This window comes from Poeciliopsis prolifica, unplaced genomic scaffold, assembly GCF_027474105.1.
Source record: "Poeciliopsis prolifica strain line A6 unplaced genomic scaffold, Auburn_PproV2 SCAFFOLD003, whole genome shotgun sequence".
NCBI lineage: Eukaryota > Metazoa > Chordata > Actinopteri > Cyprinodontiformes > Poeciliidae > Poeciliopsis > Poeciliopsis prolifica.
In genome coordinates, this window is record NW_026562378.1 from 5,339,938 (window position 1) to 5,360,191 (window position 20,254).

The 20,254-nt window shown below is 40.5% G+C and overlaps 2 protein-coding genes and 1 non-coding gene across 7 annotated transcripts; all 3 read left to right on the top strand.

Moving 5' to 3' along the window:
• The first annotated feature begins 2,824 nt into the window (after positions 1 to 2,824).
• On the top strand, positions 2,825 to 8,738 carry uba3 (ubiquitin-like modifier activating enzyme 3). 5 transcript variants are annotated; one of them, XM_055027412.1, is made up of 18 exons: positions 2,836 to 2,855; positions 2,967 to 3,005; positions 3,928 to 4,048; positions 4,141 to 4,221; positions 4,305 to 4,387; positions 4,484 to 4,564; positions 4,763 to 4,806; positions 5,875 to 5,939; positions 6,052 to 6,207; positions 6,312 to 6,414; positions 6,516 to 6,629; positions 7,010 to 7,063; positions 7,524 to 7,560; positions 7,644 to 7,725; positions 7,811 to 7,911; positions 8,000 to 8,063; positions 8,159 to 8,213; positions 8,321 to 8,738. In XM_055027412.1, the coding sequence occupies exons 1-18, from the start codon at positions 2,836 to 2,838 to the stop codon at positions 8,407 to 8,409; spliced, it is 1,389 nt and encodes a 462-aa protein (XP_054883387.1). In that variant the 3' UTR covers positions 8,410 to 8,738. The 5 variants fall into 5 exon arrangements, with proteins under 5 accessions (XP_054883389.1, XP_054883387.1, XP_054883388.1 ...); XM_055027413.1 differs by lacking the exon at positions 2,836 to 2,855 and adding an exon at positions 3,294 to 3,339 and having other exon boundaries at positions 2,879 to 3,005; XM_055027414.1 differs by lacking the exon at positions 2,967 to 3,005 and having other exon boundaries at positions 2,825 to 2,855.
• Positions 8,739 to 9,539: 801 nt separating this feature from the next.
• On the top strand, positions 9,540 to 20,125 carry tmf1 (TATA element modulatory factor 1). The gene is made up of 17 exons (XM_055027250.1): positions 9,540 to 10,122; positions 10,205 to 11,559; positions 12,914 to 13,017; positions 13,130 to 13,256; positions 13,345 to 13,450; positions 13,718 to 13,860; positions 14,641 to 14,807; positions 15,719 to 15,875; positions 16,420 to 16,512; positions 16,624 to 16,780; positions 16,883 to 17,075; positions 18,295 to 18,364; positions 18,440 to 18,532; positions 18,619 to 18,741; positions 18,846 to 18,998; positions 19,226 to 19,351; positions 19,462 to 20,125. The coding sequence occupies exons 1-17, from the start codon at positions 9,987 to 9,989 to the stop codon at positions 19,600 to 19,602; spliced, it is 3,444 nt and encodes a 1,147-aa protein (XP_054883225.1). The 5' UTR covers positions 9,540 to 9,986; the 3' UTR covers positions 19,603 to 20,125.
• Positions 18,028 to 18,100, top strand: trnar-acg (transfer RNA arginine (anticodon ACG)). The gene has a single exon. It is a non-coding gene; the product is annotated as a tRNA-Arg (tRNA).
• Positions 20,126 to 20,254: the final 129 nt, after the last annotated feature.

Here is a 20,254-nt window from a genome sequence, read left to right on the forward strand (position 1 = left end):
ACCATGAGAATGACAGATGGTATTTAAACTGAAAATATATAGATATAAAAAGAAAACATGTCAACACTGGAAAAATATTGCCCTGCTTTACAAGCAGAGCATCTTCAACAACTGCTAAAGGCCCAAAATATGTTTTAAGAAAACAAATTCATACGTTTTGTAAACCATCCATAATCGTACACACTTGCTCAGTTTAGAGTGACATATTAACTGTTGGATTGGAGGAGGAAAGCGGAGTGTCTGGAGAAAACCCACAAATGCACAGGGAGCAAGCTGGCTGGAATTGCTGCAGCTCCTTCATCATCATTCCTTATTATAATCTGATAGTTTGGATCAAATTCCATCACTTTGTCCCGCTTAACACGAGAGTGCAGCTGAGGGTGAGACAGAAGAAGACCGAGGCCCAGTCAGGGAGCTGATTCGACGGGCAGTCATCTATGAAGGACGTGGACACAGCAGTTATTTTTAGTGATCAAGTTTCAGACGCCGTCACTTGGAACGTCTCATTAATAAGCAGCAGGGTGGAGTGGGGGCGATCAAATCATAGAATCCATGAAGAAGAAGAAGAAAAAAACTCTTTTGGTTCTGCTGCCGTTTTCCAGGGTAAATTACTTCATCAGCTATCGGTGCATACATTAGCACATTCCCAGTGACCTGTAGTGAAAGGTACCAACTCCATGTTTCCGTTAATAACAGAGGAGGTGTGGTATGACGCATTAATTACGTTCTTGCTCCCACAAGCACCTCCTTTGGATATGCAGAGCCGCGTCTGGGCTTTTTTTTTTTTATTAATCATTTCGAAATGAGAGATTAAACACACAGATTCATTAACAAACTGTGGACACATTAAATCAGGCAGCGACTTGAGGGAGACGTCCTCACTGGAAAGTCTGTAAACATTGGAAAGGGGTTCCTGACACGAGCAGTGAGTCAGAGAGAAGATTGGAATAATAATAATAATAATAATAATAATAATAAATATAATAATAATAATAATAAAAATAATAATAATAATTTAATAACATGTGGATGATGGCTCTGAAAGAATCTAAGCCAATGAGAACTGGTTAAATAATTTTTGACACTAGTCTATGAAATTCTAGTAATAAAGTATATTCCAAGCGTTAACCCTTTTTCGCTCTCAATTTGAAATGAACCACAACGAGTTTGAATGACAACATAGATGTTTGTGTGAACCGACATCAAGACAAAAGGCAAGGAATGTTCTTTTTCTATAAACAACAAAAACAAAAACAACAACAACAAAAAACATAATTTTTTAATAAAATAGACCTAAGCTGTGAGTTATATAACGTGTTTGAAGCATATGAGTGGTGGCATCATGCTGCGCGGAAGTTTATTTTTATTTTTCAGCAGGGAAAGAGAAACTGATCAGATTTAATTAGAAAATTGACACAAAGCAATCCTGGTAAAAAAAAAAAAAAACAAAGAAAAAAACCTGTTGGTCATGCAGCCAGCACATGCCTGGGTCCATTAAAGTCCTAGTAACTTTTACTAGTAACAAAGTGACAGGGCACCAACATTAGGCTGCATCTTGTTTTTTTTTTTTTTTTTTTTTGCTATTCTTCTAATGACCAATATTAATTGCTACCATCATGTGAAAATGAGTGAAAACTCCTAAGAGGCTTCAGTAATTAATTTAAATTTTTGCATTGGCTTTTCAGATGTCCTTGGCTAATTGTTTCCCAGCTGACTGCTTGCTCCACAATGCTCTGATGTTTTGGATTTCCTTCACATGTTCTTTCATCAGAATTGTATTTTTGTCACCATGGAGCTGCCTGTAAAAGTTGTGGTACTTATCAACAAGCGCTCAAAGTCCGTGTGGGAGGACACACTGTTTCTGGAGACCCGTGGCTCCAGAAACAGCTGCCATATTAAATCAAAAATGTATAATATAAAGAGCTGCATGTGTTTACAGAGCCACACCAAACTGGTTGATAATATTCAGTAATGTTCAGAGCACGCTAGATGTGTCCAGAGCCGATGCTCAACTGCTTTCTGTAGATGTTTAAGGTTATTATTCATTTTGTACAAAAATAATTCAGTAGGCGAAGATAAAAGAGCAAGTTTACGATGCGTCATTACTGTGTTTAACTCTGTTTTGTCCATACTTGCGGATTTGCAAAGAAACCACGGGTCTCTGGAGTTTTTTTTTTTCAGAATCAAATATTTGTGAAATTTTGGACAATTTCACAGTCCAAAATCTAAAACATTTGCATGAATGATAACCATAGGTCTAAAGAAATCAAGAAAAAAAAAAGAACTGTGTTCTCCCCTACTTTAAAACAAACCTTACCTTTACAAAGAATAAATAAAAAATAAAATAAAATGAACAAAAAAAGTTTTTTTTTTTCTCTCTTTTGGTCATTTGTTTTGGAAATCTTGACGTCGACATCGACCTATCATGAGATAAGAGCTCTTAATTTCAGGTAAATATGAGATGAATTGAGTTCTGCCAAAAGTGATGTTTTTTTTGGTTTGTTTTTTTCTAACATATTTCTTTGTTAGCTTATCCGCAGCTGCTGCCTTACAGCCAACATTGCCACCTGTCGGACAATATTAGGAATTGCGTTTTTGGATTGCACTCGTGATGCTTTCAAGATATTGGGAATTTTTAAACCAACTCAATTAATGCAGATACAGCCACGTTGTCTTTTCTATATAGATATACTACAATTGCCTAACACTTACGTCTTAGCTTACAAATACTTTCCAAAGCACTTAAAATATAAGTTTATTACAATATATATTTGTTATTCTGTATTTGGACGCGCGTTCACTGCCACCGGCTTTTACACCTGAAGTTACCAAAATATGGCGGAGATGGACGAGCCGTAAGTAGCCGCCGAGGAAACAAGACCGAAACCCCGAGAAAGATGCTATCTGATCACATTAACCTACGGAAGAACAGTGTGAATCAACCTTCTTTTATTCTCTCTTTTTAGGGAGAAGAAAAGAAGGAGAGTAGTGGAGCTGACTGAGAAGTTAGTGAAGGTTTGAGGTTTCCAAGGCTCCGGGTTTAGACAGGAAGAAGGCGAACGTTAGTTAGCTAGATGAAGAAGCTAACCTGGGCTGTAAACAAAATACACAAGTAGCCTCTTCTGGGGCATTTACCGTGGCTAGTCGGACGTAAATAACTAGCTTATCTGAGCAGTGATTTTTTTTGTTGTAATTTTTAAAAAAACTTTTCTGACTTATTTGGAGAAATAATATGTTCACTGTTGACATAATAGCTATTTATGCAAGACTAATCACCGATTTTATCTACCCAGGAGCTGTTGAGGGAGGAAACATGAGTCGAAACGCCTGTCTCAAAAAGTAATAAAATAATAGGAGCTAAGACAGGACAAACGCAGGAAAAACAAAACAAACAAACAAAAAAAGATTATATGCAGTGCCTTGCATAGCTGTCAACCTTTTCACATTTGTCATGTTACAACCACGAATTTCAAAGTATTTCTGTTGGAATGTTACAGGCTAACACGAAGTCGTGCATTAATTGAGAAGTGGAATGAATAGTGGTCACCTTGACGCATTATTCTGTCTTGTTATTATGCATACCTCATCCTTGATTTTATTCCTTCATCAATTTGAAAACTTTGCATGCCTTTCCTCTTCAGATGCACGCACTACTTCAGGTTGGTCTAACTCATCAAATACTCAGAAGTATGTGGTTGCTATCTGACAAAATGCAAAAAAAAATAAACAACCTAAGAGTATGAAAACTTTTTCAAGGTACTACATATACACAGCAGGCCTAATAAGTCTTCTTCGGTAAAGCGCCCACTTCACCTAATGTAGATAGTCCGAGTCCTTGTTTGTGTGTGATTTCTTTGACAACATTACATTGTAAGTCTTTTTGATGTACAGCGCAAGGTGATTTCTAAATGTGCCTATCCTCTCCAGGATGATTGTTGACGGAGTCTGCGAAGGCAGCTGTGAGTGGGAAGGTCGATGGAATCACATCAAAAAGTTCCTTGAGCGGTCAGGGCCGTTCACGCATCCCGACTTTGAGCCCAGCGCAGAGGTAGCGATCTCAACGCAGCGCTTGTGTTGCCCCCGACCTGACGTATTCCACCCTTCTTCAGAGGTTTAACCTCTGTGTGTTCTTTACCGCAGTGCTTGCAGTTTTTGATAGACACCTGTAAAATCCTGGTCATTGGTGCCGGTGGGCTGGGATGTGAGCTGCTGAAAGACCTGGTAAACTCACTGCTTTTTGAAAATTTACCCAGCATTACGTTCTGTTTTAGTAAAGTTAATTCTTACCAACTTTTGCCATTCAGGCTTTATCAGGTTTCCGAAACATCAGTGTGGTTGACATGGACACGATAGATGTTTCCAATCTGAATCGGCAGTTCCTTTTCAGGTCAGTGTAATTATTGCATTGTTGACATTTTAGTGCTTTGGAGAAAAAAAAACAATGATGAAATGTCACTTTAATCTGTGGACATTTTTTCACCAGATCAAAAGACGTAGGCCGGCCCAAGGCGGATGTTGCAGCAGATTTTATCAACAGCCGAATACCAGGGTGCCACGTAGTTCCGTATCCTTTTCATTGAAAGGGACGCAAGATTTTAGATTGCTAACCCACAATATTTTTGGAAATTTTCTTTGTAAGAAGGAAGAAACAAGTTTAATTTTAGAAAGCACAATTTAAGCGGCCGATCACAACAGCAATTCTCAGGAAGTGAAAGCAAATTAGCGTTTTAAAAATTGGTCTTCTCCTTAATGGTTTCTGCAGGCATTTTAAGAAAATTCAAGACTTAGATGAAACGTTCTACAGACGTAAGCATTTTTAATACACTCCCCTGACTTCTCTTCAGATCCACTCAAGTAATAATTTTCCTGACGAGGAACGCAGTCAATGAGCAGCATAATACGGCATTTTGTAGTGAAGTGAGCTACCATAATAACACTCTCACAATGAGTTATATAGTGACCGCTTTTGTAGAAAGCTGCTCATTAGTGACAAACAACATTCAAGGCTCAGTACAGAAAAAAATTTACGAAATGTGTCACAGCATCAAAAGAACAGGCTTGTGGAACATCATGAAGTAATCATAATGTTGCCATATTTTATTACCTTGTTAACTAAAGAATTCAGACTAAAAAAGAGGTCATTTCCTGAAACAATAAAGTACTGGGGGCAGTAATTAAACTAAAACTGTAAATATGTTCCACCCACAACTCCTCAAGTGGCGTAGTTTAGCTTCACCTGCTTCAAATTCTGCAAAACCCCCCCCAAAAAATCCAAAAACAAATATCCTATTCAGCACCGTCTTCTATCCAATTATTAATTAGTTAATCCAAAAAAATAGTAAATGAGCAGTGAATATCAGAAAGGTTTGAACTTTTGACATGTAGATGATGGTTGTATGTTTTTAGCATGCTTTGCCACAATCACTAAAAAAAGTGATTGTTTTTGGCAATCTGTTATTTAAAAAACAGAGTTGAGTACTTTGTTTGTATCTTTTTGAAAGGCTTAAGTGTTTAAATGAAAAATCTGCAGAATGTGCCACTTCTTCTTTTTTTTTTTTTTTATCCAAATAATCGCCTGAATAATCGATAGACTAATCAGCTACTAAAATAATCGTTAGTTGCAGCCTTCAGCAGAATAATGAGAACCAACCGATAGGAATTTACATTTGAATCAGTCAGCAGTTGAAGGTCAATGAGAAGTAGAAAGGTTGATTAAAACGTATTTTGAATGGTAAATAAGCCATGGAAAGGATTTATTTACTATTGTGTGTGATCCTACTTTTGGATCCTTTTTGTTTGTGTCCCAGTTCTTTGCATTTTCACCGTTTCCTACTTGAAATCGTACCTAATTTATTGACACCTGTCTTCATGTAGAATTCCATATTATCGTCTGTGGGCTTGACTCCATTGTTGCCAGGAGGTGGATGAATGGTATGCTGGTAAGTGTGTTTCTTTATGTGCATTTAAATATGAAAAATTAGATTTTTAGTTGACAAGAACACGTTTAAGTGTTTCTATTTCTTGTTTTTTTTTTTTTTTTTTAATGCACAGCTATCTTTGCTCGTGTATGAGGATGGCGAAGTGGATCAAACCTCGGTTATCCCACTTGTTGATGGCGGGACCGAAGGCTTTAAAGGCAACGCCAGGGTCATTCTCCCAGGCTTGACAGCCTGCGTTGACTGTACACTTGAACTCTATCCTCCCCAAGTAATTAACACACCTTTTAGGAAGAGCTATATTGACTGGACCGACTCGGGCACCGAATCAAATACAAGTTGATCTACAAGAACAATGTCCACTTGTTCTTGTAGATCAACTTCCCCATGTGCACAATAGCGACAATGCCTCGTTTGCCGGAACATTGCGTCGAATATGTACGAATACTGCAGTGGCCGAAGGAGATGCCTTTTGGAGGTAAACGACGGAGTCGGATTACTTTTACTCGCAGCTTCTTTTTTTTTTTTAAATATCGTCTTTGTAACTTTTAGCTCAGTTCCTTGGCTGTTCTGTTTTAGAGGGTGTAGCCTTGGACGGAGATGAGCCAGAGCACATCCAGTGGGTGTTCCAGAGGTCTCTGGAGAGGTCTGCAGAGTTCAACATAACAGGAGTTACTTACAGACTTACACAGGGTGAGCATAAAACCGCACGTCTGCTGCTAGCTGACCGCTACTCCTCTGGGAAATAAGTCGAGATGCATAAAACTGAAACGTTGCTAACCTGCTTTGTAAACTTTTGCTGCAGTCTCTGCTTGGTATATTTAGAGAGTAAAAAAAAAAAAGTAACAGAGACATGTTTTTATGATGTTTTATATTTTTGCAGGCTGGTATTTCATTGACCTGAACCTTTGTCAATGCCATTTGTCATTGACAAATTCTATTGATAATAAATAATCATCACTTATGATTACTTAATCATTATTTAATGATTAAGTAATGATTACTTAATCAGTACTTTTTTGATTAAGTAATGACAAGGTAAGCAAAGAAGATTTTCCCTTTGAATTTTGCAGGTGTTGTCAAACGAATAATTCCAGCTGTAGCTTCTACAAATGCTGTCATTGCTGGTAAGTAGCTTAGATTTTAGACGCATTCATTGGCATTTTCTTGGTGGATTCAGACTTGTGTTTTGCAAAGACTCTGAGATTTTCAAAGGTCTTCCAACATCTGGAAGTCTCATATGTTCCATGACTGTTTCACTCTCAAAAGAGTGAAACAGAGTAACTTTGCTGTACTTCCTTTTATCTGATATGATTCTCTCTCTCTCTCTCTAAACCAGACATTTATTGTTGCTACTTAGGAAACGGTTTCCTTCAAAACAGTCTTACACCTCTGTTGTTTCTCCGTCTTCAGTTTGGAAAATGGCGAACCGAGTTGGCTTCGCTTCAACATTCACACTGAAAAGCATTCTTGTCGGTTGAAAACCTCTGTTGCGGAATAACACCGTCAGTCTTTACTTAACGTGTTTTATAAAAAAAACCAACACATGTGCCTGAACTTCTTTGTTGTTCTCTTTTTGCGACGCAGCTGCTTGTGCAACAGAGGTTTTCAAGCTAGCAACAAGGTAAGGGGTAAATCTTTTTTGCAGACATGTCTACAAATGTGTTCACCAACCCTCACTGTTCCTCATATGTTCCATTTTTGCAGCGCCTACTTACCTCTTAGCAATTACATGGTCTTCAATGACGTGGACGGCTTATACACTTACACTTTTGAGGCAGAACGGAAGGTTTGTCCCCTCTTGTTTCATATTCATCTCTAGATTTCAGATGTTTCGATTGGCTGAAGTGAATATGTGACTCTTCCTGATGTAGGAAAACTGCTCAGCCTGCAGCCAGATACCTCAGGATCTACAATTTACTCCTTCTTCCACCCTTCAGGAGGTTCTGGACTACCTCACTGAGAGCGCCTCCCTGTAGGTTCCCTTGATTCTCCATGTTTTCTTATCAATTTTCGTACCTAATTTATATGTTGGATTTTTAACAACTCGACATTTGTTTAAGGCAAATGAAATCACCTGCTGTAACAGCAACTGTCGAAGGAAAGAGCAAAACTTTATATCTGCAGGTAATTCCTTTGACTTTTTAGTTCTTCTTTTTCTGTTTTGTTTTGTCCAGAAACTATATAAGCACAAACTTAACGCAAGGTATTTTCTTTCACAGTCGGTTGCTTCAATCGAACAAAGGACACGGCCAAACCTTTCCAAGAGCTTGAGAGGTGAGGTGCTTTATCGTACGTGTCAGCACAGACTCGTACCTTGTCAAAGGAAAACATTTTGAATGTTTTACTTCACTTCTGTTGCCAACATGAGTTTTCTTTTTCAGAGCTGGGCCTGACGGACGGACAGGAACTGGCCGTGGCCGACGTCACCACACCCCAAACCATGTTGTTCCGACTCTGCTTTACCTCATAAAACTTCTTCAAGCACTTTGACCACCAGAAGTGTTTACTGCATTTTCAATCAGGTTCTACTTCGTTGTGACCAGTTCCACTGGGAAAGTGCACGTGTTGACAAACGTGAACGTTTTGCACCGAGAAGCCAAATTGTCCTCCACATCTTGTCATGTTTTAGTGATGATTTACAAATCTTGAGGTTTTTGTGTTAATATTTTATGCTCAGAACCTTGGAGTTTGCACAAGAATATTTTCTGCTCACTGTGATTTTACTTATTTATTAAAACAGTTTTTTTTGAAGCTGTGTGGAAGTCGTTTGAACTGGAATTAAAAAATGGTTTTCTTATTGACTGTGTTGCTTCATGTACATAAACGTTAACATTTATTTCCACAGTGAATATTATAAAAACTATAAAGTATATATATAAAAAAGGTCCTGTTGAAGTACTTTAAAAGTCATTTGACACATATAGATCATGGAGAAGCTTTTATGTCTTTGACTTTTTCATTTTTTTAAGTCAAAAATTCCCTAAATTGTATGTGTTGGATCAACACAAAGCAGTACATAGTAAGGAAGTTAAAAAAAACCTTGCAATTTCTTTCTTTTCAAATAATAATCTGAAAACTAAACTATTTTATTTAGGGGTACATGAGTGAGCCGAACAGAAATGCACGCCAGGCTTTTCAAATTGCTTAGAAAACTACGTATCTTATAATTCACTATTATGTGCCTCTTTGCGTTGTCTATTGCCTAAATTCCTTTCAAATACATTGCAGATTGAGGGTTCAATTTTTAGATCGAATTGCCAAAAATGTGCATTTGTTTTTTTTATTTTTGTTGGGGTTTTGTTGTTTTTTTATTGCTGAGTGTCAAGGTAAGTGACTTTCATGTTGCCTTCGCGTACCTCGGATATTACAAAATGACTCTCCTGGAGCAATGATTTACCGTATTGGATTCAAGCTGCAAAATAAGGAGGTTTTTGTATTTACGACAGTTCACATGCGACACATTTGAAAGGACGGAAAACACCGTATATTTCCCCTGCCTTTATTCAAACTCACACTTACGATTTGGACGTTTGGAGCGGCTCGCGAATGCGACATGAGAAACCCAACCGGATCGTGACGTCACTGTGCTACGTGGAAAGGAAGTAGCGAGCATGCTAGCGTTAGCCGAGCTCCAAGTCAAGTGCGACCAAAACAAACGATGACGCCCGTGAAAAGGAGCCGAAAAAGGCGTAAATTAACCACCGGAGTTGATTTCGCTTGACAGCTGGCGTTGACTTTTGGGTCATTAATCAGCTGAAGATCTTTGCTGGTGGGGAACCCCGTATTTTGGGGGCGAATTTAGCAGTTTTTCTAGCTGAAACTACTAACCATAATGTACAGCGGCAATGCTACGTTTTTATTCGACAGCGTAAACCTCTAATTTCATCAAGTTCCTCGATGTTTTCTGCCTGCGAAGCTTTACAGAACAGAGGCAAACTCGACTTTTGTAAAGAGGTCAAGTATAAACGGGGAAAATGCTGCGAGTTGTGGTCCGTACTTGGTGACGTCGAAGCGCCCTTTAACTAACGAGCTAGCTGCGTTGTCAGAATGAGTTGGTTCAACGCGTCTCACCTGTCCAGCTTCGCCAAACAAGCTTTAACGACAGCGCAGAAGTCGATTGACCGAGTCCTGGACATCAAAGAAGAGGACCAATGGGGTGACACGGTTGTGATGCCTTATGACGGTAAGCAAGCAATATCAGAAACTGTGCATTTGTCGTGTAAGACCCCTCAAATCTCAAAGGATCAATGTCATATCTGTTTTAGACACAACATCCCCTGGGAAGGTTTCAGTGAGTGGAGGATGGGGTATGACTCAGTGGGAAGCCCCCGCTGAAGAAAAGGCCACCACTCCTCCTCCCAACTCCGAGGCCATTACTACTCCCGTCACTCGCACAGTTGTGGATGAATCCGAGAACTTTTTCAGTGCCTTTCTGTCACCAGGAGATGTTCCAGTGGCCAAAGCGAAAGTTGTGTCTGTACCCCCTGCAAAGTCTCAAAGACGAACTCAAGAGACGGAGAAGAGAAGCCAGGGAGCTTTGCTGCAGATCCAAAATGAGGATGGGCCTGCAGAGCCAACAGAACCTACAGAGCAGAGCACTGAGAGTCAGACAGTGGGCGACAGCCAGCCGGATGAGGCCAACTCCTCACCAGCAGCGCCTTACGCTGATGCCATCCTCCTCCAGCCGGTTTCTCCAGTTACTTCCCCTGGTGACCACCCTTTCAGTCCTGACTGTGTGAAGACGGATGCTGAGTCGGCTCCATCAGAATCCAAAACGGAGCCGGAACCAGAAGATCCACCTGAGCATCAGGTAGAGACGGATTCCCCAAACTCCTCTGAGTCTCCTCCTTCTGAAGCTAAAAGCTCTACCCCGACGGATCCCGCAACCCCCACGTCCACCAAGGAAGCTCTCCCGGGTCAAAAAGACTCCAAACCAGAGGACCGTCAGAACGACACGCCCTCTCCTCCGGTCAGCGCTTTCTCCTCAGGAACCTCCACCACAAGTGACATTGAAGTGCTCGACCACGAGAGCGTGCAGAGCGAAAGCTCGGCCAGCTCCAGGCAAGAAACCGGCGAGAGCAAAGCCGGGCTTCACCTGATGCAGGGGTCCTTTCAGCTCCTCACTGCCTCCACCTGCGGGGATTTCGCTCGACTGGAAGACTATCATAAACTCACGGAGAGCTGCGGCTCCTCCTCGGACGCGTTCGAGCGCATTGATTCGTTCAGCGTGCAGTCGCTGGACAGCCGGAGTGTCAGCGAGGTGAACTCGGACGACGAGATCCCCGGGAGCCGGACTCTGGCCTCAGTCACGGCGGGACCCGCTCCCTCAACAGAGACGTCTCTGAAGCAGGAGGATGTAGCGGAGGAGAACGCTGGCGAGGAGAACGACGGCAAGGAGGAGGGATACGCCGAGACGGGGAAAGAGCAGTCGCTGGACGAGATGGAGGAGAGCGGACGGAGCGCCACTCCTGTAAACAGCGAGCAGCCAGACGAGTTGTGCTCTGGTGTCGATGATGATGCGATGTTTGGTTCTACCTGCAACGAAGAACAAAAGAGCACTCCACCAATCACAGCAGAGATGAAAAGTGTCTCACCTGCCCAGATACTGGAGCTGCAAAAGGTATCCCAGTTCTATAGATATGTACCAAGCACCAACATTCAAATGAGACCAAGTTGCCATTCCACAGTCAATTATTATCAATCACTATTGCAATAGTAATGTATGCAATAATTCATTAAGCCAAATTTTGCATCTGTTGGCTTACAATATTAGCTGTGAATATTTATAGCTAACACTTCTTAGCTATGAACATTCGTTCACAGTAAATCAATGTTAGATGTTGTTCTCTGCATGACAGTAAATGGTGAGTTTGATTAACTTGTTGCTGTGGGAATGGACAGATTCAACCAGCAACTACTTTTACTGGCCGATAAATTGTCCCAGAAATCATTGCGATAAATGATATTGCTGTTTTGAGACCGTTTTCAAGTGATATAATGGTAATGGCTTAGTAGTACAAGTACACGCTCTCAAAAATCAATAAACTTTTATTTCTAATGAACTATCTACAATATCCAAATCAACAACAAATAAAATGGCTGCTGAAGTCTTTGTAAATAACTGCCCTTCAGAAACGGGGCAAGTTGGGACCAATGTACCAAACCGAAACATTTTGTCATCCACAGAATTAAAGAGACACGAGAGAAACAATATTGCAATTGGAAATGATCAAGCTTGTTCTAATTGTTCTAATTTATCATGTGAAGTGTTGACTTAACTGTTAAACATCATTACAAGCAAAGTATGCTTCCAATTATAGAGGTCTCAAATATGTGATTGTCTCCGCCCAAAAAAATAACTCCCAGAGACGATATAGATGATGTAAATATAGGAATAAAAATCATCTTTGTTTTTTGCGACGTTAATGTTTACGATTTTTGCCAATTGCACTTGTTAAAAAGACTGTATCTATCCTACCAAATTCAGATGTTTTCAGTTACTTTGTCTTTCAGATTGAGCTTTATTTTTTTTCTTTTTAATCCATCATGTGTCTCTACAGTTCTTCAAATCCACAAGCTGCATGATATTAGGAAAACATATGATATGCAATAATGTTAGTGGACCAAACAATGGTGACATCCTCTCAGTTTGAATTTATATATCTAGATAATGACTAATTTATCAACCTTAATATTACTTCAAATCAGAAGAAGCCTGTTTGTATAATTAAAATGTAATTCTAAACCTAAATCTGTAAGGGATGTGAATAATTTGGGGCTTAATCGTACATTAGATTCACAGAATGTGTTATTCTTCATTGAGAGTCAATATTTTGGGAACCGACCCATTTCACGGCCCGGTCTTTGTTGCATTTTGTGGTTCAATGGCTTGCACTTGTGTCCAGTCCAGAGGACTCCAAAGTGTCGTTCACACGCTAACGTTTCACAAATTATTTATTATGGATATATTTCAGGTTATCGATGATCTGTCAAGCCGCCTAGAGAAGAGAGAGTCTCAGCTGCTGGCTGTTAGCAAAGACAAGGCCAGGCTGGAGGAGGAGTGTGACAATTTAAAAGAGTGAGTTTACACACCAAGACGTACATATTCCTTTTTAAGCTCAATGTTATTGTAAAATTACACTTTATATTGGTGTTAAAGTAAGCTAATGTGGCGTCTGTTCGCCTGTCAGTGAAGTGATAAGCCTGAAGGAAGAGAGCTCCACTGTTCAGTCCCTGAAAGACGAGTTCACTCAGCGCATAGCAGACGCAGAAAGAAAGGCTCAGCTGGCCTGCAAGGAGAGAGACATCGCCAAAAAGGTGATTACAATATCAGGGTTTGTTGACAGGGACATCAAAGTCACTCTGACAAAGACTGTAATTTTTATTTAACTTGTGTGTTTTGCAGGAGATCAAAGGCTTGCGAGAAGAGCTTAGTACAAGACTGAACTCGAGCGATACGATGGAGCTCATCAGAGAGAAGGAGGAGCAGATCCGAGGCCTGCTGGAAGAGGGTGAGAGTCATTATTGTTCAAGCACGCCGGTCCCAGTTCCCCTTCTCAAGCTAACCAAACGTCTGCTTGGCATCCAGCAAATGAAAGATGCGTGTTTTGGCCGCAACCAAAAAAAAATACAAAATGCTAAAGTGCCCTGTCATGTTACATTGAGATAACATGCGGAAAATGAAAGCAAACTGTCAGGTCAAATATATTCACTACCGGAAACTAAACATTTCTGGTAGTGATTTCTGATTGTCAATGGTTTATTTCTCTCACTGTTAGGCGAAAAACTGTCGAAACAGCAGCTGCAACACAGTAACATCATCAAGAAACTGCGTGTGAAGGAAAAAGAGTGTGACAGCAGGATTACCAAGCAGCAAAAGAAAATCAAGGAGCAAGAGGAGGAGCTTAGGCATCTGCAGCAGGTGAGTGTCAAGTATTAGAGCGATTTGCTAATTTGCTCTTATGTGATTATGCTGAGCACTCTCCTATTTTTAAAGATAAGCACCATTGTTGTGATGGTACTGATTAGAATCGGCTAATATTTCAGGTTAAATAATAGATCGTGTGTTCTGTGGCAAATTATGGCATGGTGAGCTTCAGCTGTTTTCAAGATTTGGAAAGTGATAAATTTTCTGGACAATGCCCTTGAGAGTGCTTGATTTTCAAACTGAACAGCTTATTAATAAAGTGTAATCTAGCGCTTGATGAGAAGCCTAAGTTTGGAAACCATAATTTACAATTGAAACCAGATATTTTCATACACCTACCAAAGATACTTTTTTTTTTCTCACTGTCTGAAGTTAAATTAGACTCATCTTTTCTTGTGAGTTACCAAAATTATTTCTATTTGCTGAAAGCCAGAAAACCTATTGTGGACAATTTTAGATATTTTTCCTGACTTTCCTTTTATTTTGTGTTTTTAGCAGTTAACTTGAGGATGAAGATCATTTATCTCAACATACAAACAATCACTTTGTTTGCATCATTTCAATGTAATGAATATTTCCTATTACAGTTTAATTACGTATCAATCATCATTTGAAAATTGACCTCAAATGCTCAAAGAGTGCTTAACTTCTACTCGGGTTTCGGGAAATTCTAAGAATCCTGGAAGCTGTTAGCAGAATCACAGTTTTCCTTTGAATTTGTGATTCAGTACTTTTTTCTGAGAGCAAGCACGACTCCTGATTCTCTGGTCGCAGGTTCTAGATGGGAAGGAGGAGGTGGAGAAGCAGCACAGAGAGAACATCAAGAAGCTGAACGGTGTGGTGGAGCAGCAGGAGAAGGAGCTGAGCAGGCTGCAGATGGACGACGAGGAACTGCAGGAAAAAAACAGGAGCCTCCAAGCTGCCCTAGACAGCTCTTATAAGTAAATATTGAGCTTTTCATTATTGACACAGAGTATTTAGAACGTTAGCTCATAAGACGATTTCATTGTGTCCTCATGCAAACTGCTGTGGAGTTTGACAATCATTCAGTTTGATCCTAGAAAATGTTTATTTTTTTTGGTTCTTCATGTCGTTCAGTTATTTGTCTTAAGCAGTAAAGATCAGTTCATTATTCAGATGATGGCAGTCTTAAGCTCCAAGTGCTAAAATGAATTTTGGTTTTAACTCTGTTTAAGTAGACATGGTTTGTTGCATCGTATCATCGAAAAAATAATACTAAAAGTAATGATAAAATTATATAAAACCAGCATGATGCGCGACTAAGTGCAAAAGCTCCTCACTGGGCTGAACTTGCATGATGAGGTTTGCGATGGTTCGTTAAGCACTAACGCACAGACCGACCAGGGAAGACAGAACCTGACAGGGAAGACAGAGCCACCACACGCTGGGCAGCGTGTTGAGATGTAAACGCTGCACATTGTTTGTTCACAAATATAAATCATTCTCACCGCTCGCTCTACACACCTCTGAAGGCGGCGCTACAAGTTATTCCTGCGGTTCACATAGAGCTGCGCAACCAGAGCGAACGTGGCGGGGTTTAAACTCTTAAACTCTGAAATGTTAGAACAACAGAGACGTTTGTAACACATTTTTTTTCTTTTTTACATTTTTATTAATATTTCCACAAAAACAAGCAACGCTTGGCCTGGCGGGGGGTCTAGTAAAGCATGGGGGGCCGCCAGGCTTATAATACACTACTAGGGCAAACCCTGTGGTGAAAGGAATTTTTGAGTTAGAAAAAAAACGAAAGCTAATGTCCACTTTCCAATGCTGCAGTCCAGCAGCATGGCAGCAATATGTTGATATGCTTCCTGTTCCTCTCTGCTTCCAGGGAGCTGGCAGAGCTTCACAAGGCTCACGCTAGCAGAGCGAGCGAGGCCGAAGAGGTGGCTCTAAGCAGGGAAATCCAGGCCAAGGAGGAGCTGAGTTTAGCTCTTGAGAAGGCTAAGGAGGAGGCCAGGATCCAGCAGGAGGCACTTGCCAACCAGGTACCCCAACCCAGCACGGCAAATCCTTCTCAGCCGAACATGCAGCTATAGTTTGCAGTCAGTTTTGGGACGTTTTTGGCTCATCACTGTATTTGGCAAGCGTCATGATTAAGCATAAAAACATGTCTTCAAACAGCTTTTAAGAACATTTAACAGATGACTTTAAAGCAGCAAAGTGGATGAAGTTGTTTAACATTTTCCTAGTGAACTTTGGTATCAGTACTACTTTAGTTGATTAATTTTTATTTTTTGTTTTGTTTTTCTCTCAGCCTGCAAGTACTATTAACACAACAAAACGTTTGCTTCACTCCATAAGTTATGTTGACTCAAACATGCAGTTTTTGTTGAAACGCACTTAATGGCGTTTGAAGTCACATTCATTCTCACGGCTCAATAACACGAGAATGAATAGACAATAACAGCTTCTCTGGTTTTTGATGCCGTGCTTTTTTAAACAGTCGAAATACAAAAATTACCCATGCAAATAGCGGAGAACCTGTTCCAGAGCAGCGTGACCAAACTGTTTGTCATCTCCTGTTTGCAGGTGGCTGACCTGAGGATAGCTCTGCAGAGGACGGAGCAACAGCAGGCCAAGAAGGAAGATTATTTGAGGGAGGAGATCAGTGAGCTTCAGCAGGTGAGAAAAAGTTGCTAATAATTTATTTATTTTTGCTACAGAGCTAGAAATTCCATCGTGACAGGAACAGGTTTGATCTCATCAACCGCCCGTGATCTTAATGTGTTTCAGAGACTGCAGGAGGCAGAGACCAGGAACCAGGAGCTCAGCCAGAGCGTCACGTCTGCAACGCGGCCTCTCCTGCGACAAATTGAGAACCTACAAGCCTCGCTGGGCGGACAAACCGCGTCCTGGGAGAAACTGGAGAAGAACATCTCCGATAGGCTAGGTGAGACTCGAGAGCGCGTCAAGTCGCGGGTTTGTAAAACGGTCGGCCAAACGCGGAGGTGTCCGTGAAGCTTGAGCCGTCTCTTTCTGGCCGTCTGAGCAGCGGACGCCCAGACTCAGCTGGCTGTCGCCGTGGAGAAGGAGCGATCGGCAGCAGAGGAATTGTTGTCCATCAAGTCCCAGCTGGCTTCGTTGGATTCCCAGAATTCCTTGCTCCGGCAGGAAAAAGCCAGAGTCCTGGCTCAGCTGGAGGCGGAGAAAAGCAAGAGGGAGAAACTGGAGGATGAGAGCAGCAGGTAATGTCAATTATCAGTGAATAGCAAGGTTTGAACACATAGATTTTCCAGTGTATTGTTCATATAATGTAAAGTTCTTAGATTAAGGCTGTCAAATTGTTTTTGATTTTCCTAAGTTTTCTCAAGGTGTGTGAAGCTGGCAAAAAAATAGACCACAAAAGCCTCGGTTCTGTCTTCCATTTGTCAAAATTATATGAACAATAAAGAAATGATTATATTTTTGTAAAAGTAGAAAAAAAATGGGTTGTTTACTGCTTTAAATTAAAGCCCCTTGATAATGTTCTGTCTTTTAGTTTTAATTTATTCTATAAATACCATTAAACCATGGTATTTTTATACAAAGGTTAGTGCAACAGAATCCCTCACCAGCTCATCCCTACTTTTAATTTAGCAGTAACTTTCCTTCTGGGATCTGCTTTTAGTGACGTTCCAAGTCTATCAAAACAAAATCATTCATGGAAATAACTTTTTGTTTTTAATTCAATTAAGTTTACATGTCCAGCGTTATTTCATTTTTTTTTTTTTTTTACTTTGGAAATGCATGTTTCTGTTCTGAGGTCTAATACTCACAGTTTAATGGCTGTTTGAGGACTTTGTTATAGTTAAATTATAAAAACAAACTACAATCTTGTTCCCTATCGACACATAATGGACAGATTTGCAAACAACTAATGTGTTTTCAGACGTTTTATCCTCAACCTCAGGGAAAGATGAAGACATGCAGTTGTTAAAGAATGAATAAAAAAAATAAAAAAAAGGTGACCATGCAAACTGCTAGAAGTTTGAAAAATACACAGAGCTTCCTGGATTTCTCGTGATGTTTTTGAGGGTTTCAGGAAACCGCAGGTCTTTTGTTATGCGTGCTGTGAGTTGGTCCTCCCCCTCCGGCAGGAGGACCATGTGCTCGGCCTCGTGGCTTTTATCTTCCGTGTGGAGGTGGGGCTGTTCATCTGGGCCAGTGGCGCAATGGATAACGCGTCTGACTACGGATCAGAAGATTCTAGGTTCGACTCCTGGCTGGCTCGATTCTTTTTGATTTTTTTTTCTGACTGTTTCGACTGTATTTGGGCCGAGATGAAATAAAACCAACAGAATGTTATGAAACGGGTAATAAAGACGTGCAAAACTGCGTGTCTTAGAGTGAAAGTTGTGAAGAAGAATTTCTGTCTCGAAAGAGCATTTGAAATGTTTTATAATAATTTTAAACATCTTTGTCCAGGGAGCATGCGGAACTGACAAATCTGAAAGGAGAACACGGTCGGATGCTGGAAGAGGCCAAGAAAGAAAAGGTAAGGCAGGACGTTCTCCTACTTGTCCTCCGTTACGAAGCAGCTCCTCATGTATCCTTTTGCTTCCTTAACCAGCTGCTGCTGACCAACCAGCTGGAGATGGAAAAGATGAAGGTGGAGCAAGAGAAGAAGAAATGCTATCTCGCACAAGAAGCACTAAAGGAAAAGGTCCACAAGAATTTTTCTCATTTGATTCAAAGCATTTTAATTTTTTTTTCAGTTCATCCAAATGAACTTATTTCTTCCTCCGCCAGGAGCGTAAAGCTGTAACACACTCTCTTGGAGAACCGCCAGCGGCTTCCACGCCGTCCTTGTCCCGCTCCAGCTCCGTCAGCGGGATGGAAATCGCTGGACTGCACACCTCTGTTCTGTCGCAGGTGCGTCCTGATTTTGATCACATTTATTTCCAAAACTCAAGCCGTTGTAGCATCATCCGAGAATGGATTCCAAATGTTTTATGCTTTGTTTTAATCATCCTCAGGACGACTGTTTGGATCACTCAATGGGAACAATCAGCATGTCGATGAGCGGAACCAACCTGTACGAGGCAGCCAGGTTGTCTGGAGGCTCCAGCATCATGGAGAACCTCCAGTCTCAGCTTAAACTGAGAGAAGGAGAGATAGCTCAGTTGCAGGTAATACAGAAAATAAACAAAAAACAACTTATTTTTGACCAGGTGTAAAAAAAAAAAAAGGCTTCAGTAAGAGCCTTCTTGAAATTTGTTGCAATACAGACTGCTACTGGAGATCTTTCCTGCTCACAGCCATCATCATCTACAATAACTCTTCAGTTAAATGAGTCGCAACAGCATTTAATTTCCCTACATATTCTTGAATTGAAGTCAGTTTAATTTTGTCGTAGCTTGAGATCGCCAGTTTGGAGAGAAGTCGCTCGGTGATGGCAGAAGAGCTGGTCCGGCTCACGAATCAAAACGATGAGATGCAGGAGAAAGTGAAGGACATCCCAAAGTTGAAAATCCAGCTCAAGGTGCGGACGACAAATGATTAATTCAATGCTGAGTATGCATTCCTTACCGTGGCTTCAAACAGCAAACGATGCACTCTTAAGAATTGCTTGTCTGTGTCTGTGGGTTTCAGGATCTGGAGCAGAGGCACAACACCATCCTGCAGATGTATGGAGAAAAGGCTGAGGAAGCAGAGGAACTGAGACTGGACCTGGAAGATGTCAAAAATATGTATAAAACTCAGATTGACGAATTACTAAAGAATCAGAAATAAAGTAGTTTTACCTGCTTTCCCCTCCTTGTTTGAGCGTAACTCAGTTGTTCATGTTTGCCACAGATGCATTCAAATAACAGAGAGTAAAATGTCTAACTTAATAACTGTGATTATTATTCTTATTGTTTTTTAATCTTATCCACCGTTTTCTTTCCGTTACGAGCTTTATCGAATTAAGGACAGATGTGTGGAGTAATGTTGCTGAATAACTATGAAGGATGCTCATGGTAGCTGATTAACACGTTGATTTGAAATCCTTGGCGTAGTGTTGTGGAGTTTTTTGCTGTATGACGGGGTAAAGGATTTGCTTGCACTGTACAAATTTTGTCGGAATTTGTCCATGCACATTCAGGAAGGTTTAAGAACTTTATATTATTGTATAGAGAAATGTCAGTATACTTAATGTTATATAAATCACAACGCACGGCGTAGATCCGACGGTAATCTCTGAGGTGCTGATGGTTCAATTTTAAGATGTGTAATTATGTAAATGAATAAACATTTATTTGGGAGGTGGAAAGAATGTCCCTGTTCATTTTAATATTGACGTCTGTGACACATCTCAACATTTTCCCTGCACTAAAAATCACGATCGTTGCTTGAGACGTTTTAAGTTGCGTGTAAAATGTCTTGAAAGAAAAAAAAATCAATT